The 27,733-nt window shown below is 38.6% G+C and overlaps 2 protein-coding genes across 2 annotated transcripts in view; one reads left to right on the top strand and one right to left on the bottom strand.

The window, feature by feature from the left end:
- The window catches only part of LOC134006179 (zinc finger protein 208-like), a 1,001,836-nt gene that overhangs the window by 137,851 nt on the left and 836,252 nt on the right, over positions 1-27,733 (top strand). The gene's annotated exons all lie outside the window — the stretch shown is intronic.
- Positions 645-18,474, bottom strand: LOC134006190 (serine/threonine-protein kinase DCLK2-like). The gene is made up of 15 exons (XM_062445277.1): positions 18,025-18,474; positions 11,474-11,865; positions 6,867-6,993; positions 6,213-6,344; positions 5,541-5,629; positions 5,057-5,129; positions 4,625-4,730; positions 3,866-3,923; positions 2,907-3,026; positions 2,641-2,787; positions 1,684-1,817; positions 1,510-1,587; positions 1,254-1,350; positions 1,043-1,123; positions 645-770 (listed from the first exon to the last, which is right to left on the bottom strand). The coding sequence occupies exons 1-15, from the start codon at positions 18,455-18,457 to the stop codon at positions 645-647; spliced, it is 2,193 nt and encodes a 730-aa protein (XP_062301261.1). The 5' UTR covers positions 18,458-18,474.

Genomic DNA, 27,733 nt, shown 5'->3' with positions numbered 1-27,733 from the left:
TAGACTAGAGGTGTATAAACTTGTTTGGTTACCAGTAGATGAAAAGGTATGTGCTGTTGACCACATTTGAGGTAACTTCCAGGAGAAGAACAGGTCTAGATAGGTGCACTGTAGACCAGAGGTGAGAAAACTTGTTCGGTATCCAGTAGATGAAAGGGAATCTCTTCTGGAACAAAAGTGAGGTGACAGATTTTGTTGCCAATAGAAGAAACTTGTACTTTTAAAATGGGAGGAGTTCTAGACTAGAGATGGGTTTCCAGTTGATGGAAGAGGACTGTTTCTAGACAATGTGCTTGGTTTCCACTTTACAGTCGAAGGTATTGGATGTGTTGAAGATCTTTATTCAGTTGATAAAATGAGACAAATTCCAGACTGGAGATGGGGGAACACAATAGATGTCCCATAGATTGGAAGGGGGATTGTAGACTGGATTTAAGTGAACTTGTTTGGTTTCCAATAGATGAACGGGGACGTATTCTAGACCAGAAACGAGGGAACTTGTTTGGTTTCCAGTAGATGAACGGGACATATTCTAGACCAGAAACGAGGGAACTTGTTGGGTTTCCAGTAGATGAACAGGGACGTATTCTAGACCAGAAACAAGGGAACTTGTTGGGTTTCCAGTAGATGAACAGGGACGTATTCTAGACCATAGGGGAAGGAATTTGTTTGGTTTCCAGAATTGGGGATTCCTGCTCTGGTTCCAGTGTTTCTCCGCTGGTCTGCTCTTCAGTGCTGCTCACAGTGTTGGAGTCAACAGGAGCCTCATCCTGCAGAAACACATATCAATAACAAGGTTGTTTATTATTAAAAGGTAACAGGATGAAACTGTGATGATCTCACAATAAACATATGCAAATTAACTTACATTTTAAAACAAGAATGTGAAAGTTTCCGTGTTCTATGTAACATTTAACTCTTACACTTTTAGAAAGAGGCAAAAAGTTTGGTGTTTAAAATAATTCTTCCAATTTAAGGTAAGAAAGAGTGACCTGAATGTACTGTATATATAGTATTTGTGTGTGTGTGCCTGTGTTCTCACCGTCACCCAAGGGTGTGACAGGACCTCCTCAGCAGTGAAACGAGCGTCTACGTTCACCTGCAGCATCTGACTGATCAGCATCTGCAGAACATGTGATTGTTAGCAGCCTGCAGTAAAATGTCTAATATCATGTACTAATAGATGTACTGCAAAAAGTGGGGGACTTTGAACAAAAATAGATAATTTTGCGACTTAAGTGCATCAAACCGACCTTGGCAGGCAGGCTGACACTGTCCCAGTCTGGAGATGGAAACTCAAGCTTCCCTCTGAGGATCTGATCAAATAACTCCTCCTGGACGTTATTCTCACTGAAGAAAACAAGATGGGAAATGCAATTAATCCCTTTTTATAACAATAACAAGCAGGTATTTATAAGATAAAAATTGTAAATATAAGAAATTAAACAAAAAGAAATGAATGAATCTCGTCGACTCTGCATTATTTATTATTAGAAAACATTCACTGACCTTCTGAATGGAGGGAATCCACACAGCAGGATGTAGTTGATGACTCCTGCCGCCCAAATATCCACCTTCAGACCATACCTGCACACACAGATCAGGTTAATATAAAAGTCTCCTAACCTTTTTTTTAACCAGCTAATACCCAGAAACTGATTTTCAACTCTTGTTCTGTCTCACCCGGTCTCAGCGATGATCTCTGGTGCGACATACGTCGGTGTGCCGCACACAGTGTACAGCGGTCCTTCGACCACCGTCGCCAAACCAAAGTCACCCAGCTTTAAAGACTTTGTGCCATCTGGATACTCACATACCTGCAACAGACAGAGACAAAAACTTAAGACTTAAAATACAGGAAATTGCGAAAGTAAAAATAACTGATTTGCTTTTATGTTAATATTCCTCTCATATTAGATGGTTATGTAAGTTCAAGTGAACTAATGTGCATGTGTGTGGTTTGTCATATCCATAGACTGTATATAAGAAATGGACGTAACATCCGTGACGTCACCCATCAATTTGTGGACTGCTGCTCGGAGGCCAATAGTTTCTGATCTGAGCAGCGCCATCTTGAAATTTCAGGTGCATGCCGGGAAAAATAAAAACATGGATTCTACTTATATGGGCATCAGGAGGAGCATGAGGCGCCCTCCTGAACCTGTGAACCAATCAACCTGTCAATCACGACGTAGCCACGCCCTAATGCATACCCTGCTTTATCGTCACATATAAAATCAGGGAGGCCAAAATGTCCCAAATGAACATCATACTGCATTGAAGAAGGCTTTAAACTAGCGATTGAGACCATAAACACATTTTGAAAACGTTTACTGAGGTTAGAAATCAAGTGAGAAGTTGGTGAATTCTCCATTGACTTGTATAGAGAAGGAAGTCCTTTTGACACCAAAACGGTCGCCCCCTGGTGGCCTTTTAATAGAATGCAGTTTTAAGTTACTTCCGCGTTGGCATCATTTCAGAGGACCGGAACTCCCCGCCTGGTCATATTCCAGACTTAAGACCAGTTAATTGGGGATGTTTGTTTGATTAGGGTCCCCAATTCCCAAGTCTTCAGGAAAATGAATGTCTATGTAATGTCCCTATAAGGGATCATGGTCTGAATGGTGTGTGCATGTGTACCAGCAGGTTCTCTGGTTTGATGTCTCGGTGGACGATGTTCATCCTGTGCAGGTATTTGACGGCTCCGGCCAGGTTGAACACCATGGCGCTGGCGTCACGCTCGCTGTACTTTGTGGAGGAGGTGATGGCGTCGAACAGATCGCCACCCTGAAGGAGGCAGAGAGAGAGAAAAATAATCGTTCTTCACGTGCTTCAAATATTTTTCTACATTCTCAGCGGAGAATATGGAAAGATGTAGAAAGAGAAAGAAGAAGAGGACGAAGCACCTTGACGAGCTCCATGACCAGAAACAGCTGAGACGGCGTTTCATCCACCTCGATTAACTCAATGATGCTCGGGTGTCGAACCCTCCGCAACACCGCCACCTCGTTCTCTATCAGGTGCTCCTGTTCACAAACACATACAGTGACTCTCATTATGATGAAACACAGACATCATCCTCATCAAGTCAAATACACTGTTATGGAAATCTAAAAAAAACTTAAAAACTGATCTTAAACAAGCCTGGTTTTATATCCTACATAGACTATTAGACAATTTATTGTTTAGGAATTCCTGGAAATGCTCCAATTCCTTGAGCCCTCCTGAACTACACACAGAGAGCTCTGCACTTGGTTGATATACAGTATGAATGGTAGACATGGGAAAGATTACCATGGTAACAACTTGTGAGCATTCAAATCAAGATGGGTTTAATTACATTGAGCAAGAGTCTGTCTTTGATGTGAGGAATCCATATTTGCTATCTTTGAATTATTAAATACTACATCGCACAAGTTTGCCCAATATAATTCGACTCAGATGTTAACATAAGCGTTATCTACAGTACAAGTTGGGAACTTGTAATAATTACCGATGTGACATGAATACGGTAACACCAATGCAGCATTTGAAAGATGGAGAAAGACTCAAACTCTCAACAGCTTTCAAATTATATCTGTTGGACATTCAGGTAACTTATCATGGAGCTAACATTAGCCACGTGAGCTAATATTGCTGTAACATGTTAAATCATATATAAAATGCATTGAATGGTTTTGTTAAAACAGTTTAATTTCATGGTATAATTGGGAGAAACCACTCTGAAGTGTGTATTAAACTCTCTGCACAGTCGACTATTGGTTGGATTTCTCTGTGTGTTTAAATGTCGACTACACCTTTTATTCTGATCTGTATTTTAGTTATTCTTGTATGTATGAATCCTCTAGCTATAAATCGGTGTTACCTTCCCACAGCAGCGAGCTTTGTCAATGATCTTCAGAGCGTACTCCTGTCCCGTCGACCTGTCAATCAAAACACCAGAAACATGAACATTAATCCATCACTGCTGCACCAAAGATTATTTATATTATTGATAAAGTATTTGGTTTAAAAAAATGTCAGAAAATAGTGAAAAATGCTCATTATAACATTCCAGAGTCAAAGCTGATGTTCTCATTTTGTTTGACTCAACAGTTTATCAACATATTTGACAAAGTTGAGCGTTAAATCATCACATCTTAGTGACTCAAACCAGCACGTTTGGCAAGTCTTTGCCAGTTAATTTTTTATCTAAATCAATTAATCGACCAGGTGACATATCTAAATGTTTCGTTTTTGTCTGACCAGCAGTCCAAAAACTAAAAGATATTCCATTCATACATTTATAATGATATCAAACAGAGAAAACGTGTATATAGAATGAGGAAATCTAAAAAATCTGAATATAATTTGTTTCTGTTTTGAGTCTTCATGTTCACTTAAAACTAAAATAAATAAATAAAATAAAAACTATCTACAAAAAGTATCCAATCATTACTGAAAAAGAGAGAAAAGGTGCTAATCATCACATTGGAGAAGCTGGAACCAGCATTTAATTGATATAAGTTAATAGTCTCAACAGATCTTCCTGTCTAAAGATTTCCTCAATGAGAGAGGAGCATCATGGGATTTGAAGTTTTCTCTTAATAATCATCATTTAAATGATCAGTCTCGGTTTCTCTACCTCTCCACGCATTCCTTCACCACAGCGAAGTTTCCATCTCCAATTACTTTGCCGACTTTGTACTTGTCATTGATCATGGACGAAGAAACAGACCGATTTCCGTTCACTGTGAAGAAGAAGAAGAAGAAGAAGAAGAAGAAGAAGAAGAAGAAGAAGAAGAAGAAGAAGAAGAAGAAGAAGAAGAAGAAGAAGAAGAAGAAGAAGAAGAAGAAGAAGAAGAAGAAGAAGAAGAAGAAGAAGAAGAAGAAGAAGAAGAAGAAGAAGAAGAAGAGATTTTTTAGTATTTTACTCTCAGATCTTACCGATTTGCTCTTTGTTTTGTTTGAACCCCACATAACAAATCATCTCTGTAGGTGTCAAGAGTTTAATTTCTTTCATTAAGATGGTGGCTTTAAAACAATTTTAAATATCAAAAAAGAAGTGAACACAAACCTTCAGCAGTGGTGTCATCGGTCTGCTTCGCCTCGCCGTTAACGTCCGTGGAGGAAGAACGATGAGGAGAAATCTAGAGACAAAGACAAAGTGACGAGATCAACAGAGAGACATTAAACTGTCATGGTAAAGTGTATTTTTACTATTAGCATCAAAGAAAATGGTCTAACATTTAATTTCTATTCTCAGCTTTCATTTAATTCTATTAAAGTTATCGTTTTTTTGTTTCTTATGTATGTTTTTTTGTCATTTATGTGACTCGGCTGCAACAATATAACACTGAAATGTGCTTCAATCAATAAAGTACTCAATAATCAATCACTATATATCTGATTGGTTGCCAAAGTAGTTTCTGACACCTTGTCCTGATCAATACTGATGATGATTAAAATATAGCAGAAAATAATATATTGTTTAGTTGAGGAATATAAAAACAGTATTTGGAGAACAGTTGCTGACACATAAATCAATAAATCAATCGAACCTTGAGGCTCCGTCGTGTGCCGGGGCTGGTGGGGGAGGGGCTCGACCTGGACGACTTCCCACCTGACTGGGATCCCGACGGCTCATTGGCTGCAGACAAGAAAGATAGAAAGGAGCCTTTTGATTAGTCACAATACTCAGGTAAAAAGTAACGGTATGTGTCTGTCCGTATAGTTCCACTGAGCAATGTTCAGGAGGAGCATGAGGCGCCCTCCTGAACCTGTGAACCACTGAACCTGTCAATCACGACGTAGCCACGCCCTAATGCATACCCTGCTTTATCGTCAAATATGAAATCAGGGAGGCCAAAATGTCCCAAATGAACATCATACTGCATTGAAGAAGGCTTTAAACTAGCGATTGAGACCATAAACACATTTTGAAAATGTTTACTGAGGTTAGAAATCAAGTGAGAAGTTGGTGAATTCTCCATTGACTTGTATAGAGACGGAAGTCCTTTTGACACCAAAACGGTCGCCCCCTGGTGGCCTTTTGATAGAATGCAGTTTTACGTTACTTCCGCGTTGGCATCATTTCAGAGGACCGGGACTCCCCGCCTGGGTATAATGTCTCCACGTGGCCATAATTAGACTGAGCTGGCTATCTGAAAGAAGTCCAAAAACGTAAATAACAAACATCAAAACCAAGTTAATCTGATTATATTTGTTCCCACCTGGAGCAGGAGACTTTGTTCTGGACGGAGCTTTGGGTGGAGTCTTAGAGGTGGATAAACTGGAGCTGCTGGGAGTCTTGGAAGTTGGAGGCTTCTGAGGGACGGCGGGGCGAGAGACCTTGGTCCTGGACTCTGGAGAGAGGGAGGGAGAGAGAGAGAGAGAGAGAGAGAAAGAGAGAGGATATAACTAATATTTCATATTGATATTTATTAGAAATCACACTGATTGAGTGTCATGCTTTCCATAATAACGCTAGAATACAACAAAATGAACATAAGTTGCTAAAATCACCTTTAATTTCCACGATGAAGACCTGATAGTTTGTGATTAATAAAGTTATAAAGATGTCTTATTTCAAATGTAAAGTTCAATATCACATATTAGCTTCAGGGTGGCTTCATACAACATCTCCCTAAAAACACTTTAACTGGGAATAAATGGAAGAAAAGAGCAGCCGTCTCGTCTTTTCAGGAGGATTACTTTCAATCTTACATAATTCTATTTTCTGTCTGGTCTGATTTTATTTGTTTCACTTTGGTTTTCATGTCCTTTTTTTAAACCTTCTTTATTCATTTCTGTGTCCAACTTTCATCTCACCTTTAAGCTCCTCCAATAAATAGATATGTGTGTGTATGTGTATGTGTGTGTCTCACCGCTAACGAAGGTCGGTGTTTTGGTGCCGTGTGTGAGCACAAAGTCGTCCTGAGCGTAACGAAACTTCTCCGGCCCGCACGCCATGAACACGTCATCTTCCCCGAAGAAATCCTGCAGGCAGGTCAGCTACACACACACACACACACACACACACACACAGGTTTATTACTCAAATTTATGGAAACACTGGATTGGCATGTGTTCGTGTGTGTCTGTGTGTCTTTGTGTGACTGTGTGTGACTGTGTGTGTGTGTGTGTGTGTGTGTGTGTGTGTGTGTGTGTCTCTGTGCGCTTTTGTGACTCAGCAGACGACAGCTGGGAATATTTTAATCACGTTTGTTTGATGCTGGCGTCGCTTCAACGAGCTCCGACACACACGCAGAAACAAACACGGCGCTGTCGTGAGGATTAAATACAAATCGTACTTCAAAATGTCCCAGATTTAAAACACACAGAGAGAGAGAGAGAAAGAGAGATGATGATGAACAGGTAGAGAGAAAAAAGAGACGGGGGAAATAAAAGGAGGCGTGGGAGGAGAGATTACATAAAGAAAGATGATAGAAAAGGAAAAAGTGGTACATTAAAATACTTCCTAAAAAGGTGCAGTATCTAGATTTAAAACTTTGATTTAATTTAATCCAAATAAAAGAAAGAAATGACACAACAATACAGAATTTTTTTTAGAGATAAGAAAAGAAAACAGTAACTAACAGAAGAGAAATGTGCAGAAGAAGCCAATAAAACCCAATAAGGTGAGATAAGCAACATAAAAACTTCAGAGTTAAGAAATACATAAAAAACTGAGGTGTTACAAGTGTATTAAGACAATTTACTGATGCATAGAATATAATAATATGAGCTGTTATGATGTTGTTTTACTTAATTGATCCAGAAAGTTAATTTCTTTAATGATTTAAGGGACGGATTTGGCAGAAATTAAATATAATGTTTATGAGTATAACAAACATCAGATAACTCCTGACTAAACTAATCATTTAAATATATATAAATATCTGATGTTAAGTGTTTAAATGCATCTTTAAACTGAGACTTATATCTCATTTTATCCTCAGCAGACTCCACTACTGTAACAGAGTCTTTAAGTCTCTCTAGAAACTGGATCAGACAGCTGCAGCTGATTCAGAGTCCTCACAAAGACCAGGAGACCGGATCACATCGCTCCAGTTCTCCAAACTAAACCAGGAGGAAAAAATCTGAACAAAATTGATTAAAAACTGCAAATCTGCCTTTAATATAATCAAATTAAAAGCTTTTGAATCACATCTAGCAATGTAACATTCACTCTTATTCTACTTTATCTTATTTTAATTTTATATTTAATTATTTTTAACTGTATTTATGATTGTTTTAATATAATTTTAATGACTTTTAATGTTTAATGTAAAGTTTAAATGTGTTAAAGTCTTTAAAAGCTACCAGTGAATTTTAATGTTGTACAGTTGCCGTGGAAACGCTGGCTTCACTCATTAACTTGTCACAACTTCCTGCATCCTCTCCTCCTCCTCCTAACCCTAACCCTCCTCCTCCTCCTCCTCCTCCTCCTCTTCCATCCCTCCTTTTCTTCCCGCCTTCCTTTTGTCCTCATTTTAACCTCTCACTCCTCCCTCGTTTTACTTTATACTGACCGCCTCCGGAACTGCACAGCGTGTGTGTGTGAGTGTGTGTGTGTGTGTGTGAGTGAGAGAGGAGTACGGGGTTGTTACCGGATGTCTGGTTACCATGGTAACCACGCTGCAGTGTCAATGAGTGTGTGTGTGTGTGATGGGGTTTCTGTCCCGCTGCTTGAAGAGGCTGCACAAACTGAAAGGACAGAGGGAGGACACACACACACACACACACACACACACACACACACACACACACACACACACACACACACACACACACACACGCACACACGCACAACCACACATGCACGCGCGCACACACACACACACACTCCGACCTTGTTTCATTCAGACTGTCTGAAGAAGAAGTGAAGCCGTCTGAGAGAATAAAACCTTCGTTAAGAGTAAGCGAGTTTGTAGTCTTGTGTTTTTTTCTGTCCAGCAAACTGTTAATAATCATCTGTCAGCTGCTTAAACTTAAGTCATAAATTTATCAATTAGTAGCCAACTATTAAATTATAAGTCACATTTTTTAGAAGAAATGTCCAATTTCTCTGATTCCAGCGTCTTAAATGTGAATATTTTCTGTTTTTGTCAGTCGTCTGTGGCAGTAAATGGAATATATTTGGGTTGGAATATATCAGATTTATTTATGATTAAAATAACTGTGAATTGCAGGTTTCTCAGGCTCAAAAAGTCCTCTCCTAAAAATGTAGGATTACATCAAAAGCTGCAACTTATGATAATTTTCCCCCATGAAAATAAAGTTTAAAGGTTTTAATTTAAACCATAATGTCATAATTTAAAGCTCCAGTGTGGGACGTTTGTCTCCCCCTTCTGGCAGAGAGAGTAATTACACACACGTCACAGACTGCTGTAGTCTACTCTGTCTTATCTGCTGTGGCTGTAAATTAGTGCCACAAAACCACAGAAGACTCATTTCACAGTCAGAGTTTGATCTGATGACATTTGGAAAGTCTAGAAGAGTCAGAAGCTCAGTACGGATTCATCCAGCCAGCGAAGGAACAGATTAAAAACTCACAGAGGTTTATCTGGTTTAATCAGCACTGTGTGAACTCTGTTACAGACGTTCATTTAGATGTAAAAGTTTCACTCTGCAGGTTGAAATCTGCATCAGTGGAAAAATAAAATAAAATTCAATAAAATAAAATAAAGGGACAGTTACAGATCTTTATGTAATAGAAGCTTTTGTTGTTATTTTTAAGGCATTTTGCACTTTCATCACATTTCTGCAGGCCAGTGAACGCAGCAGCTGCAACTCAGCAGGTGTTTTGTGCTGTGTGTGTGTGTGTGTGTGTGTGTGTGTGTGTGTGTGTGTGTGTGTGTGTGTAATGTTGGGAGGTCTTGACACTCGTGTGTTTTAATCTGAGCTGCAACGAACCTCCTTCAGTCACGCCGACGCCCCGACCGGCTCTCTGCTTCTCTTCAGCTCTCCACACTGTCATTGTGTCTTTATCTGTAACTTCAAAGCGTGTGTGTGTGTGTGTGTGTGTGTGTGTGTGTGTGTGTGTGTGTGTGTGTGTGTGAGAACGGCGGTAAAAATAGCGCCGCCAGTGACACGTTTAAATCCAAAATCCTCGACTCGACAGGAGCGCACATGAAGAGTTTCAGAGAGGATCAGAGTCTGTTCAACACGACAAAGGGAGAAACTCGAGCTGACTGTCGCAGTTTCGGGACTTTAAACAGACGCCACATTTAGCTCAAAGTGTCAAATATTAAGCTTCAAAAGAGGCTGAAGTCACTTTAAACTCCGAATTCCACCTTAAAAGATGCTATTTTATACATAACTGATCCTGATATAAGCAGTAATTTTCTAATCAAGTGTTGCAATTTAATTTAATTTTGGGTAAATCCACTTTGAGTCTCTGTCGTCTATGATTCAACTTCAGTTTATGGATAATTCAGATATTCTTCTAAGGTAAATACATTCAAAATTACACATAAAATAAGCACATTTTGTGTCTTAATTCAATGAAATGTGTTCAACTGTTCTTCATCAGACAAATAGTGAAACAAAAACCACAAACTTTTGTTAGTTTCAAACAAAATTCATGGTTTTATGTGAGTTTTGGGGCCATCGTTGGGTGCAATCTACAACTTCACCACTAGATGTCACTAAATCCTTCACACTGGTCCTTTAAATTAGCTGCTTTTGTTGTGTTTGTGAGCGTTTAAACTAATAAAACTAATTGAATTCATGAGTTTATATTGGATTTTATTTTGATGGCAGAGCTTTGTTCTTTCTTTCTTCGGTCGTAGTTGCTGAATGACTTTCTTTCCATCAGCTAATTGACTTAATTTATTGATTTCCTATATTTCAGTAGCTCCTCAGATTATCAGTCTGAACTAATTCGGAGAGAGAAGATAAACAGTGCTGGTTTGTCTCAGATTGTAAAGAAAGAGAAAATTAAAGGATGTTTCTTACTAAAAATCACTATTTATTAAGTAGCTGCTGTGATTTCTGATGTGTTTTCCGCTTCTCTCTGCAGCCTCCTCGATGTATTTCTCTTTGTAAATTAAAGTTATCGATTGATTATCAAACAACAGTTGCTGCATGTCTTTCTTTTAATTGGCTACTTGACTGTACTTCATGTATTGATTTCCTATATTTCAGTAGCTCCTCAGGTTATCAGTCTGAACTAATTCGGAGAGAGAAGAATATTAACAGTGATGGTTGATCTCAGATTGTAAAGAAAGAGAATTAAAGGGTGTTCCTTACTAAAAAACCTTATTTATTATGTAGCTGCAGTGACTTCTGATGTGTTTTCTTCTCCTCTGTGCAACTCCTTCAATGTATTTCTCTCTATGTTAAAATAAAGTGGAGTTTCGGTCTAGAAAGAAGCTCTCACTTCGGTCTTTTGACACCGATATTTGAGCAAAAGATTTTCTCCACTGAAGCTGCCGATTATCTCAACATGACTTCCAACCAACGACAGCAGAATCAAACATCGTCTCACCTGCTTCCCGTCCAGCGTGTAGAGCCTCTTCACGGCTCCGGAATCCAGCTTGATGGCCTCTGTGATGTCGGCCAGCACCTGGTCGAAGGAGTGAGCCGTCTTCTTGTTCAGCAGGATCCTCACCGCCTTGCGAGGCTTCACTCCGCTGCGGATCACCGTAACCAGCTTCGGCTTGATGTAGTCTTTGCTCTCTCGGCCCTCCCGACTGGTATCGGGACGCTCTTTGGAGGCGACGGGGATGGTGGTCGACACTGGGGCGGCCGCTGTGGCGGAGCGGGCCGCGGTCGGTGCGCCGGGCCCAGTGCTGGCGCCGGGCTTCCAGCTCGGGACGGAGATCTTGGTGTAGTCGACCTTCCTGTAGGGCTCGTTAGAGGCGCAAACGTAGCACTCGCCTGAGCAGAGAGGAAGAGGAGGGAAGAAGAAGAAGAGTTATGTTAGACTGCACATTAGTTATATGACTTTTGGGGCCAGTTTAAGATCAGTGTGACACATTTAATGTCATATTTACTCTTTTAACTTTTTAAACCTGCACTGGTTGCTTATTTCCTCATCCAGCAGTGACAGACCAACATAAACCTCCTATTGATAATGTCAATAATTACTTTATAAACAGTCAATCCGGTCAAAATTGACCCAGAAGGACAAATAATTAGTTCAAATAATTCATAATTTATGCTTTTTTAACTAAAAAAATGAGGTTTAATTTCATTTTAATTTGGCCTATTGACCATAATTTGCAAAAATAAGCAGAAATGGAAGAATAAGGAAGGTTAAAACTCAACTCAACACAAAGAGGCGACTAACTTCTCACTTTGATCCATTATTTAGTTATTTGATCAGTAGTTAGAGAAGTTTAACGTCTCCATAAAGTCATTTTTAAAGTGAACTGAAATAAAGAAGAAAGGAAATTAAAACAGTGTGATGTGTTTAATATGTTTCTGTTTATTATTGTAGTAAATGTAGTTAAATGATCTTTATTTAAAATGGGAGTAAATTACTGATTCATCTATTTTTTAAGAGGTGAGTTCAGGTCGGATGTGGTGAGACAGCGGCTGTAGTAAAACAAGCTGTGTGTGTGTGTGTGTGTGTGTGCGTGTGTGCAGACTGGAGGTGACAGCAGATGTCAGGTTCAGTCTCTCTCTCTCTCTAAGCTGTTGACGCTCTGCTGGTGACATGAGGTGAAAAACTCATCGTGTCACACAGGAGGCGTCATGTGATCAACCCGAAAATGATCCAACAAAACAAATGTACTTCTTTAACTATTTACAGTGTTTTTTAAAAAGGACTCAATAAAAAACTATGAACTGGATTTCTGATATGAGAAATATATCGGCACATATAAGACAACAAATACACTGATACTGAAATATATGTGATAGGTCGATATCGGCCAATAATCGGCCTCTTTGTCTCATTTTAAAACTCTTTAAAACAGGTTATAAATCAAGTGAGAAGTTGGTGAATTCTCCATTGACTTGTATAGAGACGGAAGTCCTTTTGACACCAAAACGGTCGCCCCCTGGTGGCCTTTTGATAGAATGCAGTTTTAAGTTACTTCCACGTTGGCATCATTGCAGAGGACCGGAACTCCCCGCCTGGTTAAAACCCAACTCTTTTCTTTGGCTTTTGACACCATGTAGAGTGTTGATTTTATGTGTACACGTGCATATTTTTATCTTGTGCAGGCAGTGCATTTTATTTATTTTATTTTATTGCTTTTTATGTTTCTATTGAGTACTTCATCTTTTTATTGTGTTTTATCTTTTAGTGCAGCACTTTAGAAACCTTGTGTTTGTTAAAATCGTGCTATATAAATAAAGTGGATTGGATTGAATAATATCAGCTAAGTGTTATATCGGTCAGGCATTATTTTTTATTATTATTACTATTTTTCACATAGATTTATTGTTTTTAATCATGTGCTCTGTTTTAGGCATCATGTAAGGGGAAGGGATGGAGGATGGGCAGTGATTTCTGATTGATTGACTCCATGAATCACATTGGTTTTTTTTTTACAGTAATTAATTAAAATGATAAATCCAGTAGAGTCTCTCCAGCCTGCAGTTACTCTAAATGAATCACGTCCTTCTCTCTCTCTCTCTCTTTCTCTTTCCTCTATCCTCCTCTCCTCTCGCTATCTTTCCAACACACACCTTTCTCTCTCTGTTTTTTCTCTCCTCTCACACACGGTTGTCGTTCCCTGTAGTCCTCAAAACACACATCCTGTTCTCCCTTTATCCCTGTCACACACACACACACTCTCTCTCTCCTCTCTCTCTCTCTCTCTCTCTCTCTCTCTCTCTCTCTCTCTCTCTCTCTCTCTCTCTCTCTCTCTCTCTCATCTCTCTCTCTCTCTCTCTCTCTCTCTCTCTCTCTCTCTCTCTCTCTCTCTCTCTCTCTCTCTCTCTCTCTTTCTCTCTCTCTCTCTCTCTCTCTCTCTCTCTCTCTCAGGTGTTGTGTGTGTGTGTGTGTGTGTGTGTGTGTGTGTGTGTGTGTGTGTGTGGTGTGTGTGTGTGTGTGTGTGTGTGTGTGACCTTGTCTCTCCTCCACATGCTGCTGACTTTCACTTTGCTATTCAAACCAGCCGGACAGACACTGCTGCGGGTATTTATTCAAATCCCCGACAGACTAAAAACACAAAAACACCTTCTGTGTGTCGCTCAAGCAGCAGAGCGAAGCTGCAGGGCTGCAATTAACATCTGTGTTCAATTAATCTGCTGGTTATTCTCTCGATTGATCAGCTGGTCCTTTGGTCTATAAATGTCCAAAAATGTTTGATTGATTGCCCAAAGCCCAATGTGACGTCATCCAATGTCTTTTTTATTCCGACCAACAGACCAAAACCCAAATATTTAAATTTGAGAAGCTGAAGTCTGAAAACATTTCTTAATAAAAGGATTAAAAATGTTGAATCAATTAATAAAATTATGGTGATTAATTCACACGACCTACTAATCGATTAACTATCAATAGTTGCAGCTCTATGAGAAACCACCAACGGACATTTTCATCTAATTTAAACATTTCAACAACCTGCTCAAGAAGAACACGCCAGTTGTCATCAATATCGATCAATACCTATAGATAGATAGATAGACAGATAGACAGATGGATAGATGGATAGATAGATGCTTTATTGATCCCAATGGGAAATTCAGATTACCAGCAGCTCAATAAGCATGAAAGTGATAAAGCAACAAACAACAGACAATACAAAGAGGTGTAAGAGTAAATTAAGGATACTAAAATCTGTTATAAAAACACATGACCTAATAAAGTGCAAGTTAAAATAAAAAATATTATACTGGTTAAAAGTGCAAATTAAGAATAAACTATTTTATATACAGGCCTATTAATTAGTCATCATTAAACATATTTATTGGCAACAATTTCAGTAATTACTGAAGTCATTTATTGAGCAAAAATGTCAAAAGAAGCGTTCAACTCCTTAAAGGACCAGTGTGTAGGATTTAGTGACATCTAGTGGTGAGGTTGCAGCTTGAAGCGACTAAACTGATAATACACTAATTAAAACATACTTATGTGTATTATATTCCATTACTGCCACAAAACTCTACACACTGCACCTTTAAATGTCTGTTTTATATCACTTATATGTTGTGTACTGTTTTTTTTTTTGTTTTGTTTTTACATATTCAAATATTTCATTTACAACTATTTGCATCACAATAATGCACAAAACATCCAAGTATTGATGAGGCATGAGCTACTGAAGAAAGAAAGATAAAAAGATAAACTAACAGATAAACAAAGAAGAATAAAAGATGTCTCCATAAAACAGCTGGAACTGTTTTTTTTTTACTATTTTCTCACATTTTACAGAATAAACGTCAAAGCTATAATCAAGAATCACTAAGAATAATAAAAAACTTGCATTTAACCTGTGAGTCCTGTGCTGTAGATCAGGTTTTAAAGCCAGTATAAAAAGGCATCACTTATTTTAAGTTGGTCGTCTGTGTAGTTTTTTGTTTTTTGTAATGCTGCTGCGTTCAGGTCATACCAGTAAAGTCGGTAAATACCAGTTTCTGACTCGTAAAAACCACTCAGGTCAACACTAAGGTCATAATTAAGACTCGGGAACATTAAACGCCTCACATCAGCCATTGTTAAAGGTAGATGGTGCTATATTATCAATGCACACTATTTTTAATCATCACACAGCTCTTAATGAATGACTTTTGTTGTCAGGTGACCTAAAAGTGTGAATCTTTTATCTCTAAAACCCCAAAAGTACAACATTTCTTTGACTAAATTACAGTAAAATTCATTAAAGAGGCCTTGAGACTGTAAATCCAGATAACGGTAAACGGTAAACGAACACGGCTGTCAAAACCCAATGTACAACTTTGACACATGCAAGTTTGATTTTCAGCTCAGCCAATCAATAACACTAATACAGCATCATTAGTCAGTCAGTGAAGCCTCTACAGTTAAAACTTGAGCCAAAGAAACACTCGAGCGACTTCAAACCTCCATGTTTTCCTCTCTCTGTGCAGCTCGAATGCTCTGAGAGGTTCGTAAATGACGAGTTTCCCCACTTTCAGGGCAGTCATTAGTTCATTCACCAAAGTGCTGAAGAGTGATGCTGCTGTCGTTCAGTGCGTCTCTGGCTGAACGGCTTCCTGGCACCGACGCTCATTAGTGGATATTACAACCAGGAGCACATCAATATTGACGGGCAGTGATGTTACTCAGCCACTGATCTGCTTCAGGATAAATGGATTCATGTGAGGAAGAGTAGACGGACTTCAGAGTTGTTGTTAGATTATCCAGAAATATATTTATATTTTAAAGTTTGGACATGGAAGATTTCACCAAAAGCTGCAACTAACAATTACTTTCATTGTGGATACATTTGCCACTTATTCTCTCGATTAACCAATTAATCATTTATTTTATAAAATGTTTAAAAATTGAGTAAAAAAAATGCCAATTACTATTTCTTAAAGTCCATGTGAAGCCTTCAATTTGCTTGTTTTTGACCAACAGTCCAAAACCTGAAGATATAGAAATTCTCATATTTAAAGACACTGAAACTTGAGGATTTGGGGCTTTTTTTTGGCTTGAAAAATGATCGAAACAATTAATCATCTGTCGATTGTTGCAGCTCTAAATGTCACATTAATGCACTTGCAGTCGGCTTGTGACTCGGCAGGTTGACGGTTCGGTTCTCCAAACTTTAAAAAGGTTTAACAGACACTAATATAAAACTATAAACTCTTGTGGTTTTAGTCTCAATACAACGGCATCCTGCATTCTTATGACATACAGTAGTAGGATGTTGGAGGCAGGATGTCACACAGGAAGAGATCATTTAATAGTGTAGCCCAAGGGAGAGAAAGACAGTGTGATTGAATGGCGGATGGAAAATGTGTTGTGGCTTTTATGCCTTGAATCATCGACAAGCTAATAACCCTAACCCATTTTTCATTTGATGGTGACTTTAATAATCTAAATGTTTTGATAGTATGGATAGTTTTGGTTCCTAATTAGTGTTTAAAATGTTACTGTATTGATTATATGCTCATTCTTCTGCTGTTGAAGTACTCAAATAAATAATGCAAGAATGTTTGCATAACAAACACAGACGACGCTGAGAGGAAGTAGACAGTGAGGAAGTTGAGGCAGGACGGATCAATTGATCGATCGATGGAGTCTGAACAATTACACCTTGTTCATAATTGAGTCTTGTAATCTGGTCAATCAGAAGTCAATTTATTTGCACAATAAACGCTGTGTGGTAGGATTTTATCTACAACAGACGATCCTCCCACTACAGCATATTATAAAATGTTTGTTTTATGCCCCCCCGCTGAGAGAACAGCTTGTAGAAAAGCCACCAGAGACGTCGTGATCCAGGTTTTTTGGTGCACTCTGCTTCTCACTCGCTTCATGTTTGGAAGATTATTTTAATGGAAGAAAAACTAAATGGTCCATACCAGCAGCTTAACTGTTTACCATAATATTAATAATACATTTGAAAAAAAGAGCCAAGTTAATGAAGCTAAAGAGATCATAAATGTGTCACGCTTCATTACAGCCAATAAAAAATGGCTGATTCTGCCTTTATCCTGATCCTAATGACCAATTAGAGACAAACCTAATTAACCACAATGAATTGATCATGACGGGACAATATTACATCAGGTACACATTTCATAAAGCTGTTGTCAGACCAGCAGGCAGACACACTGGACACGCTGCATTGGAGATGTGTTAAAGGAAAGGTTTGACGTTTTGGGAAATCCACCGACAATCAATACCAAGAACATGTCTGTACACTAAACAGGAAGCTAGAGCATGCAGGCAGCTTAGTTTAACATAGAGAAGCTGGACTAAAATGAAGTGTGGTGTTATGACCAGCAATGACATCAGTTTAACAAACATGGTCTCCCATCAAAATACATATTTAAATGTTTGTTTTATGCCACCCAGCCTAAAGAAGAACTTCAGTAAGACAGCACAATGTCCCAAAACGTCAAACTTTTCCTTTAAGTCAACTGAGAACAAAGCCGAGTAAAGAGTCCTACCTTCCACCAATTCGTCCATACTGGTGATCTTCTTGGTGCCATCTATGGTGTAGATCGTGCGCACCCCTTGCGGCAGATGCAGGTTATCCGACAAAGAGCGCGTCAGCTCCATCAGCAGAGCGTCATACGAGCGGAACCGGTCACTAGACACAGCGTACACCAGACCCTTGAAGTACCCGTCTCCGTTGCGGTAGAATCTGACCTTTTTGGCCTTTTTCTCCGAGGTGAGCGCCTGCAGGGTGCGGGTCCGGTAGTAGCTGCAGTTGGCGCTGTGGGCAGGGCTAGGTACCAGGCTGCTGCCCCTGGAGCTGGGGCCAGACCCCCCGCCAGCACCGCCGCTGGACTCATCTCTCTTGGTCCGGGTGGAGCGTCCACGACGAACCTTGTCGCGTTCGTCGAAGTGCTCCAGCTCAAGGGTCTTACTCAAAGACATGATGAATAAAAGTCCAGTAACGTTCAAAAGAGTCTCTCTACTACATACGATTCATTTTCCAACAGTGAAAAACAATGACTGTTATTCTCTCTACCTCATGCAGAGTTGGTTAAAGTGAAGATAACGCGACTATAGTTCTAAAAATGTTCTGTGTAGTCCTGATGAAACGAGTTATAAGCTTGTTGACTAAGTAGCTACTAGATCGTACTTTTTCTTCTTCCAGGATATTACTATAAACCCATTAAATGTGACTGTTTGTAGATTTGGTAATCCAGTTGTAGTCCTTGAAATGTGGCTTTAGATTTTTTAATCCTTCTGTAATCCCAATATCGATCATGCAGACTTCTTAAATGCTTTGTAGTTCAGTTGGCCAAACTAAAAAGCCAGTAAGAAGACTTTTAGGTCTTTGTTACAGTCCCTTTTATCAACTGTAACACTGGTATAATCCCAGTAAAGAGATGGCAGATGTAGCTCTGGGATCCTGCTGTAGATCAGGTTGTAATTCCAGTGGTACCCTGTTGAAATATTACAACACAGTTGTTCTAAAATAGGAAGGTGACTATTGACACACAATGAGAAACCGACTGGTGACTACTCAGACTTCTATTAATACTACGAACACTTCTGAATACTTTCAGAACCAAAAACAGTACTTTCTCCACTAGAAGAATCCTAAATTTCAGGTATTCCAGTGCTTGATCAGGTCAGGGTTGTATATCTTGCTTAAAGCTGCTTTCATGGACACTATGAATGTTACTGAAACCAAACCTCACACTGTCCAAGTACTTCATTTTACATCATTTTAAACTCAGGTGAAGCTTATCCAAACATACGTCTACTCTCTAGTTAATGACTTGTTCGTGTCCTAGCAGTTACCTTCCTGCAGTCTCACTTACCCCGCTGTAACGTCAGTAATCTGGCTCTAAACCTGGTACATTGTGGTGTAGACGTGGTACAACAAGCCTCTGCAGTCCAGCTCCAGACCTGGCACGTTCGGTTGCAGTCCTGGTAATCCGGTTCGTTTCAGGGGGTTTCTGTTCCAGTCACACTTTTGTCTTCCGGCGTTCTCAACATGCCTCCATCACTGCAAATAAAAGAGATGGCAATCACATGGTTTACTGACAAGGCAGACCTCCCATCCTGAGAGACTGAGAGACAAATTCAGCCCCTCAATTATGTCTTCTGGTGCAGAAAGAGAGCACGATTTATATTGAATTAGCTATTTCAGTGAGTTATTTAAGGTTAATGAACACAGGCATGCACTATTAGGTTGGATTCTGAGCACAATGCCAGACAGACTGGGCTCTCTGCTTTGCAAATCTGCTTCCAGTGGCTTTTACATGCAAAACATGAATAAATTCCAGTTAAATCAAATGTGCAAATGAGGTTATAGGTGTAACACAGTGACTACATTTCAGTTAAATGACATTTCCTGCGAGGCCCAAGAGAGACATTTCCATTGATTTCCTGTAACATGAAATTTATCTGAAGCCAAAAGCAAAATATGAGCATCAGACAGATTATGATAAAACCTGTACCGTGTTTGTCTCTCTCTCTCTCTCCATCTGATACACGAATTGACTTCCATCCATCAATCCGCCCAAACACTGCTAAGCTCACACACCCACACACCCACACACATACACAGACACACGCGCGTACGTACACACACACACACACTAAAGAGGGAGGCACCTACCAATAATGCCGTGAAACCGGTTTGTTGCTATGGAGGCTTTTTCCTTTTCCCCGGCTCGTTGTACCGGTGTGTTCCGGTGAATTCTGCAGCTTCAGGCGGACTGAGCAGCTACGACCGGGCCGACTCGGTGCAGGCCGGTCCTCTAAACCGGGATACAGGGATGCAGCGGGGGCAGCATTCACCGGCAGGATGCACCGACACACAGGCAGCGGACAGCAGCATGGCCGCTGCTGCAGAGACAGGAGAGACCGGCTGAGCGCCCCCTCCCCTCCTCCGCGGCTGTGCGTGATGACAGCGTCTCTCTCTCTCTCTCTCTCTCTCTCTCTCTCTCTCTCTCTCTCTCTCTCTCTCTCTCTCTCTCTCTCTCTCTCTCTTTGTCTGGCTGGCTCTCTCTATCCGTTTCTCGCTCTCTCTTCCTTTTGTCTGCCTCACTCTCTGAAATTCAAATTCAGTTTGTTTTTTTGTCATGAACGTTGCAGGCAGGCTGCACTTAAACACAACTAATATGCAGAGCTCGAGATCTTTACTGAATTACTGAAGTAGAAGTACCAATAAAGTGATGGGAGAAAAAAAAACTCCATTAGTGTACAAGTGAAAGTCCTGCATGAAAACTAGTATTTAAAAGTTTTGGTTTGGTCCCTTAAAGTATTATTGTTTTTATGTTGAAAGTTCAGACTAGTAGAGCAATATACAGTATGACCAAAAACCTCGATATCAATATAATGGTGCTTTTACAATATATTTACACAATGATATTTTTGATAGATAATCATCAATAATGTGGAAATAATGACAAAGTGGGTAAAGGCCAAAAATACAACAGAAAATTACATTTTACTGTATTTTACTGCAGCGTTTAAAACCTGGGAAAAGACACTGATGTCATATCATGATATAACGATATCCAAAATCTAAGACTATCTGGTCTCATATAACAATATATGATATTTATATATTGCAACTGACTAATATCATATTTTAGTGGCAGGACATAAATGAAAAAATACTCCATCACCAGTAGACTACAGTACAAGTCTTAAATTCAAAGTCATATTGAAGTAGCCTATTATAAGCAAAAAGGTTCAAAATGTACAATTACTTTGCTAGATTTTCATCCATCGAGGGCTTTGGCCCCCATGAGGGCCACAGGATACATTTGAGGGGTCATAATATGAGTAATGAGGAAGGAAAGAAGAAAAAACTACAAAGTTATGCTAAATAAAGTATTAATTTAACGTTTCTCTACACTGTTTGTTTTTCATGACAATTCTTAATCTGAAAAGAGCAAAATGTAGAATAATTCAGTCTGCCGTGTAAGTAAAGTAGAGGTGTGAAGTGGCGTAAAATGGAAATACTAAAAATACTTCAAAATTGTGCTTAAGCAGGTCGACAGCATTGAGTAGTAATGCTACTAACAGAAATTTAGTGATTTTTTTTTTTTAACCCTCCTGTTGTCCTCGAGTCAAGGAAGGCAGGGAGGAAGAAGGAAGGAAGGAGGGAGGAAGGAAGGAAAGGAGGGGTGAAGGGAGGAACAAGGAAGGAAAGGAAGGAGGAAGGGAGGAACAAGGAAGGAAAGGAGAGAGGAAGGAAGGAAGAAGGGAGGAAAGGAGGGAGGAAGGAAGGAAGAAGGGAGGAAAGGAGGGAGGAGGGAAGAAAGGAGGGAGGGAGGGAGGGAGAAAGGAAAAGAGGAAGGAAGGAAGGGAAGAAGGTAGGGGGGAGGAAAGAAAGGAAGGAAGGAGGGAAGGAAGGAAAAAAGGAGGGATGGAGGAAGGAAAGAAGGAAGGGAGGAAAGAGAGAGGAAAGAAAGAAAGAGAGAAGGAGGGAGGACAGACGGAAGGAAGAAGGGAGGAAAGAAGGAAAAGTCAAAACAGACGGGGTCAATTTGACCCGGGAGGACGACACGAAGGTTAAAGGAAATCCTCTCCCCATCCTTCCTGTGTTGCAACAGCTCCAGCAGAAAGTGAAACATAAAAAGCAGGTCGGAGAGAAAGAAGAGACAAAAATAAGTTTTAAAACAATGAAAACAGCAGTAATGATGAATACGAGGAATCTTTAAGATCAACGTATCATCTTCAGACTATAATGTAGGATTATATAAAGATTATATAGTTTTAGAGGCCTTTTTTTCAAGGTTAGTTTCGACATTAACCCTCCTGTCGTCCTCCTGGGTCAAATTGACCCCATCTCTTTTGATTGTTCCTTCTTTCTTTCTTTCCTTCCTTCCTTCCTTCCTTCCTTCCTTTCTTCCTTCCTTCCTTCCTTCCTTCCTTCCTTCCTCCTTTCCTTCATCCCTTCCTTCCTCTTTTCCTCCCTCCCTCCTTCCTACTTTCCTTCCTTCCTTCTTCATTCCTTCCTTCCTTCCTTCCTTCCTTCTTTCCTTCCTTCCTCCTTTCCTTCATCCCTTCCTTCTCTCCTTCCTTCCTTCCTCTTTTCCTCCCTCCCTCCCTCCTTACTCCCTTCCTTCCTTCCTTCCTTCCTCATTCCTTCCTTCCTTCTTTCCTCCCTTCCTCCTCCCTTCCTTCTTTCTTTCCTTCCTTCCTTCCTCCTGTCCTTCCTTGACCTGAGGACAACAGGAGGGTTAAAGGAATAAATAATGAAAGTATTTTTTCTTATTGGGTAAAATATCAACTTCTTTGAAATCGTATAGAATATATTTTATTGTAATTATATATTTTTTCTTTTTTCTGATGTTCTTCTTCTTATTAACTTGTGAAAATATATTCTTAAACTCCATTTTTTAAAGGTTTTTTTTACACTAGTTGTTTGTGCTTCTGCTTCTGTTGCTACTTTAACCTGCTGCGACCGTATTGGTACCGTTACATCTCTTACATCTTTCACTGATACTACCTGATGACTTCTGGCATGATACTATCAGTATTGATGGTATAAAGAGTAATGAATGTGTATCAGTGCTAATAAATATGTTTTCTTTCTCGTTTTTATTAACAGAAGTTTACAAAACAGACCAACACATAGATTAAGCACCAAACCAAATAAATAAATGATGATAAATTACTATAATGGCTGAGGTAATACATTATTAAAGAGCTTAATATTTGATGAAGCGGTGGTAGGCGTGTCTAAATGGTTTTAAAGGGGCGTGTCTGAATTTTACAGCTTATGTAACGGTTGCTTTATTTGAAATTTTTGGGAGAATTTGAGATTTAATATAATTTTAAGAGCAATAAAGTGAAATGAAACATTGATATTTATAATAATCTAGAAAAATCAATGAAAGAACAGAAGAAGAGCGACAAATGGGGCAAAATAAGGGGATTTTAAATATGTAGCCAAGATCATTACAACTCAGCGTGTTTTACATTAAAACAATAGTTTAATGTTTTGGAAATAAGATTGTTTGTGGACAGTTAAATGATAAAAAGGTATGAAGCTTGAGCCAGAACACAGGTAGCTTAGCTTAGCGTAAAGAAAGCTAAGATAAAGGAACCAGTGTGGAAGGGATCAGTTTGTTTAAGGTAATGATATGATGTAGTTTGAGTTATGCTATGTTTCATTTATTTATTTATTCTTATCATTCCTGTTTATTTATTATGTTATTTCTCTTTAAAATATAAAGAAAAGCTCAATAAACCAAAGAGCACCCATCAAATATCATCTTCACAGGGTGATATTAGGTTTCCTCTGGATCGCAGCTATACACTCTTCTCTTTCTTCTCTTTGTGGAAGTCGAGGGGGGGGGGGGGGGTTTCTGTAGATGAGGAGACCCCACCCTGCCTCAGTGGGTCAGTGGGCGACAGCTGGGGCCCGAGGCAGCCAGACTGCCCCACCCATCACTGTGAGCCAGAGCAACGAACCATTCATCCAAACGTGACGAGGTTGACACGCTTTTATGAACTGATACCTACAGCCAATATCAATGTCAAGCTATCATTTAAAACTGGTTATTCTTCTAATAATTTCATAAAGGCGTTCTTAGTTAGGTGTTGTCAGTGTTTATATAGTGTTGTGAAGACTTATCAGAGTGTAGTAGAGAAAAGGAGAAAACATAAAAGATTAGGCCTGCTGGATAGATTGTATTTTGTATTCAATTTTTTAGTATATTGTTTTTTGATGTCTTTGTGTATTAAGCTGCTGGACCCTAAATTTCCCCAAGGGGATCAATACAGTTTAAATCTATACATCTATCTATCTATCTATCTATCTATCTATCTATCTATCTATCTATCTATCTATCTATCTATCTATCTATCTATCTATCTATCTATCTATCTATCTATCTATTTATCTACCTTCATGTATCTATCTATCTATCTATCTATCTATCTATCTATCTATCTATCTATCTATCTATCTATCTATCTATCTATCTATCTATCTATCTATCTATCTATCTATTTATCTACCTTCATGTATCTATCTATCTATCTATCTATCTATCTATCTATCTATCTATCTATCTATCTATCTATCTATCTATCTATCTATCTATCTATCTATCTATCTATCTATTTATCTACCTTCATGTATCTATCTATCTATCTATCTATCTATCTATCTATCTATCTATCTATCTATCTATCTATCTATCTATCTATCTATCTATCTATCTATCTATCTATCTATCTATCTATCTATTTATCTACCTTCATGTATCTATCTATCTATCTATCTATCTATCTATCTATCTATCTATCTATCTATCTATCTATCTATCTATCTATCTATCTATCTATCTATCTATCTATCTATCTATCTATATCTATCTATCTATCTATCTATCTATCTATCTATCTATCTATCTATCTATCTATCTATTTATCTATCTATCTATCTATCTATCTACCTACCTATCTATCTATCTATCTATCTATCTATCTATCTATCTATCTATCTATCTATCTATCTATCTATCTATCTATCTATCTATCTATCTATCTATCTATCTATCTATCTATCTATCTATCTATCTATCTATCTATCTATCTATCTATCTATCTATCTAGATTGTGAACCTTGCTGTCCAGTGCAAAATACTGTTTTTAACCAGGACAATGAAGAAGAAGAAAAATGTTCAAACCTCAAAAAAACCCAGTTTCCTAAGTACAACATTCATTAGAAATGTAGCTAATCCAGAATATATTGTAAAATCACTTGTAATATCTAAGAAAACTACCTTTTTTTTAACTGTATCAAGTAAAATGTAGCACCACACCAGGCTTTTTAAAACAACTTGATGGATACATGTTATATCTGGACAGTAAATACAGTATGAAGCTATAGCTGCCAGTTTGCTCAGCTAGCCCTGCTCTAAAGCTAACGTAAGGTTGTTTAATCTGTGGTTCTGTAGCCATACTGTATTTGACAGTGGTACCGATCTTTTATTTAAAAAAATTAAGTATTAAAATGATACACTGGGAGCGTCTTGGTAGCTGAGTGGTTACGGTGCATTCCACATAATAGCAGCGTCCCTGGTTTGATTCCAGCAAGGGACTTTTGCTGCAGGTCATCCCCTGTTTCCTGTTGGCCTTTCTGCCAACTTCTGCCAAAATAAAGGCAAAAACCCCCTAAATGACAAACTGGAGTCACTTCCAGGAGTCATACCAGCTGAGTTAAGTACATTTTCACAACAGGATTTCATCAAGTTGTCTTTGTTGCATTTTATATTCCTAATCAATTTGACTATTTAACCAAGTTTCAAAGGCTTCTTGGTTGTAAAACAGGCCAACACTCTCATAACCGCTGTAAGCCAGTACTCATTTCTGACATCTAGACCAGTGGTCACCAACCCTGCTCCTGGAGAGCTACTGCCCTGCATGTTTTCAGTATCTCTCCACTCTAACACACCTGATTCTAATAATTACCTCATTATGAAGCCATTGACAAGCTTCAGCTGCTTGATAATTGGTCACGATAATACAGTTTTCATCCTAACAGACACAAATCTTATTTTATTATAGACTACCTGCCGGTTGGATCAATGACATTATCTCTAATTCATTATGTTCACATTCTCCTTCCTTTGTCCAACGTCAGATCACAGCATCGTGACTTCTAAATAAAATGCAAGTCCCTACAAGATCCACAAGATGGCGCCTAATAACTTTACTAAGAAGAGTTTTGTTGCATTTCACTGTTTTTATGTCTGAAAAAGCTGCGACCACAAACAACCTGCAGATTCTTTGTTGTGCTATTAAAAGGTTGTATAGTTTCATCCCAATAAAACTAGACTAGGACAAATCAATGACTATAACTGTACTTTAATCTCTTTGGAGCATTACCAGCAACATTTCGGTTTCTCAGAGGATATAAAAAGCACCCAAATTGACACCATTAAAATAAAAATAAACTGAAAAGCTAGAGCAGGATTTCTGATTCACAGATCCAGGAAAAATGATTATTTTTAGTGGATCCAGGCTAAGCCACCTCTTAGCTTTAAGCCTACACAAATGTGAGAAGTATGCCAGGATTGCATCTATTTGCTCTGACTGGACTATTTTCTGTGACCCTAAAGAGATAAACTAAGAATTTCACTAATTTTTTTTCCTTCTGAACTGCGTGTTTCTGAAATCTACTTTGCAGTGAGTCTTCACCAAAAATCAGTTAATGGGATTTCACAAGAAAGCAGCTGGATTCACAAGAAATGATCCCTGTTTGAACATGTTTAACACCCTGATGATGAATCACAGCAGTGAGGACGACAGAAATTCACTCTGAGGTAAAATTAATGTAAGCATGTGGAGTTTATTCTCAGATTAGACAGTTTCGTTGTGGTTTCAGCTCAATTTATTTCTAAAAATGCACAAACTTTTTGGTGTTTTTGTGGTGGTGTATCCAACTAGGGGGCTGGGCGGGGTAATTCCTGCTTTCATAATCACTATGAAAAAAGAATAACTTAAAATACCATCAATTACCCCTGAAAACAGAGGGTATGGTCCATTTTAAGGGGTAAAAAACTCCTTAAAATGGCACAAAAAAAAAACAATAGAACATCCCCCATAATTAGAAACCCCTTAAAATAGTCCATTAAAAATACATTAATTTATTTGAATCTATTAATTATTTCTTTTAAAGCCCCCTTAATAAATAATAGACAGTTAATTGAATTTCAAGGGATAGTGATCCAGGAGTAAATGAATAATAATAATATCAATTAAGTATTAATGCAGTATTAATAATTTCTATTTTGTCTGATTATATTTCTATTCTTTGAACCAAGTAATAATGTTGGCTGCAGAAGTGTCTTAGTTTACGTCTGATGAACAGTTAGTGACACCTAGTGGACAATAAAAGGAATTACATGAGCAGCGACTCCTGTACATAAAGCCAGAGCTGCATCAATTAAAAAATAGATACTCATATTACATTTAGTTGACTAGAAAATAAGTCAGCATGAAAAGATTAAATGATGTGATTATTATGTTTACTTTATTTGTTTCTGGAGACACAAATCAGGTGTGTGAGTCTTTTTTCTACATTAATTTGTTCTTTAATCTTCAATTAACAGTAAGATGTAATGATACTGTGTGTGTGTCTTACAATACTTCTTGAATGTTTTACTATTTAAAGATCTCCTCCAGACATTTTAAAACATATAAAAGAAAGAAATGTTCCTCAAC

Source organism: Scomber scombrus, chromosome 23 (genome assembly GCF_963691925.1).
Source record: "Scomber scombrus chromosome 23, fScoSco1.1, whole genome shotgun sequence".
NCBI classification, from domain to species: domain Eukaryota; kingdom Metazoa; phylum Chordata; class Actinopteri; order Scombriformes; family Scombridae; genus Scomber; species Scomber scombrus.
The sequence above is the reverse complement of the archived record's forward strand: the minus strand, read 5'-3'. Positions and strand labels throughout refer to the sequence as shown.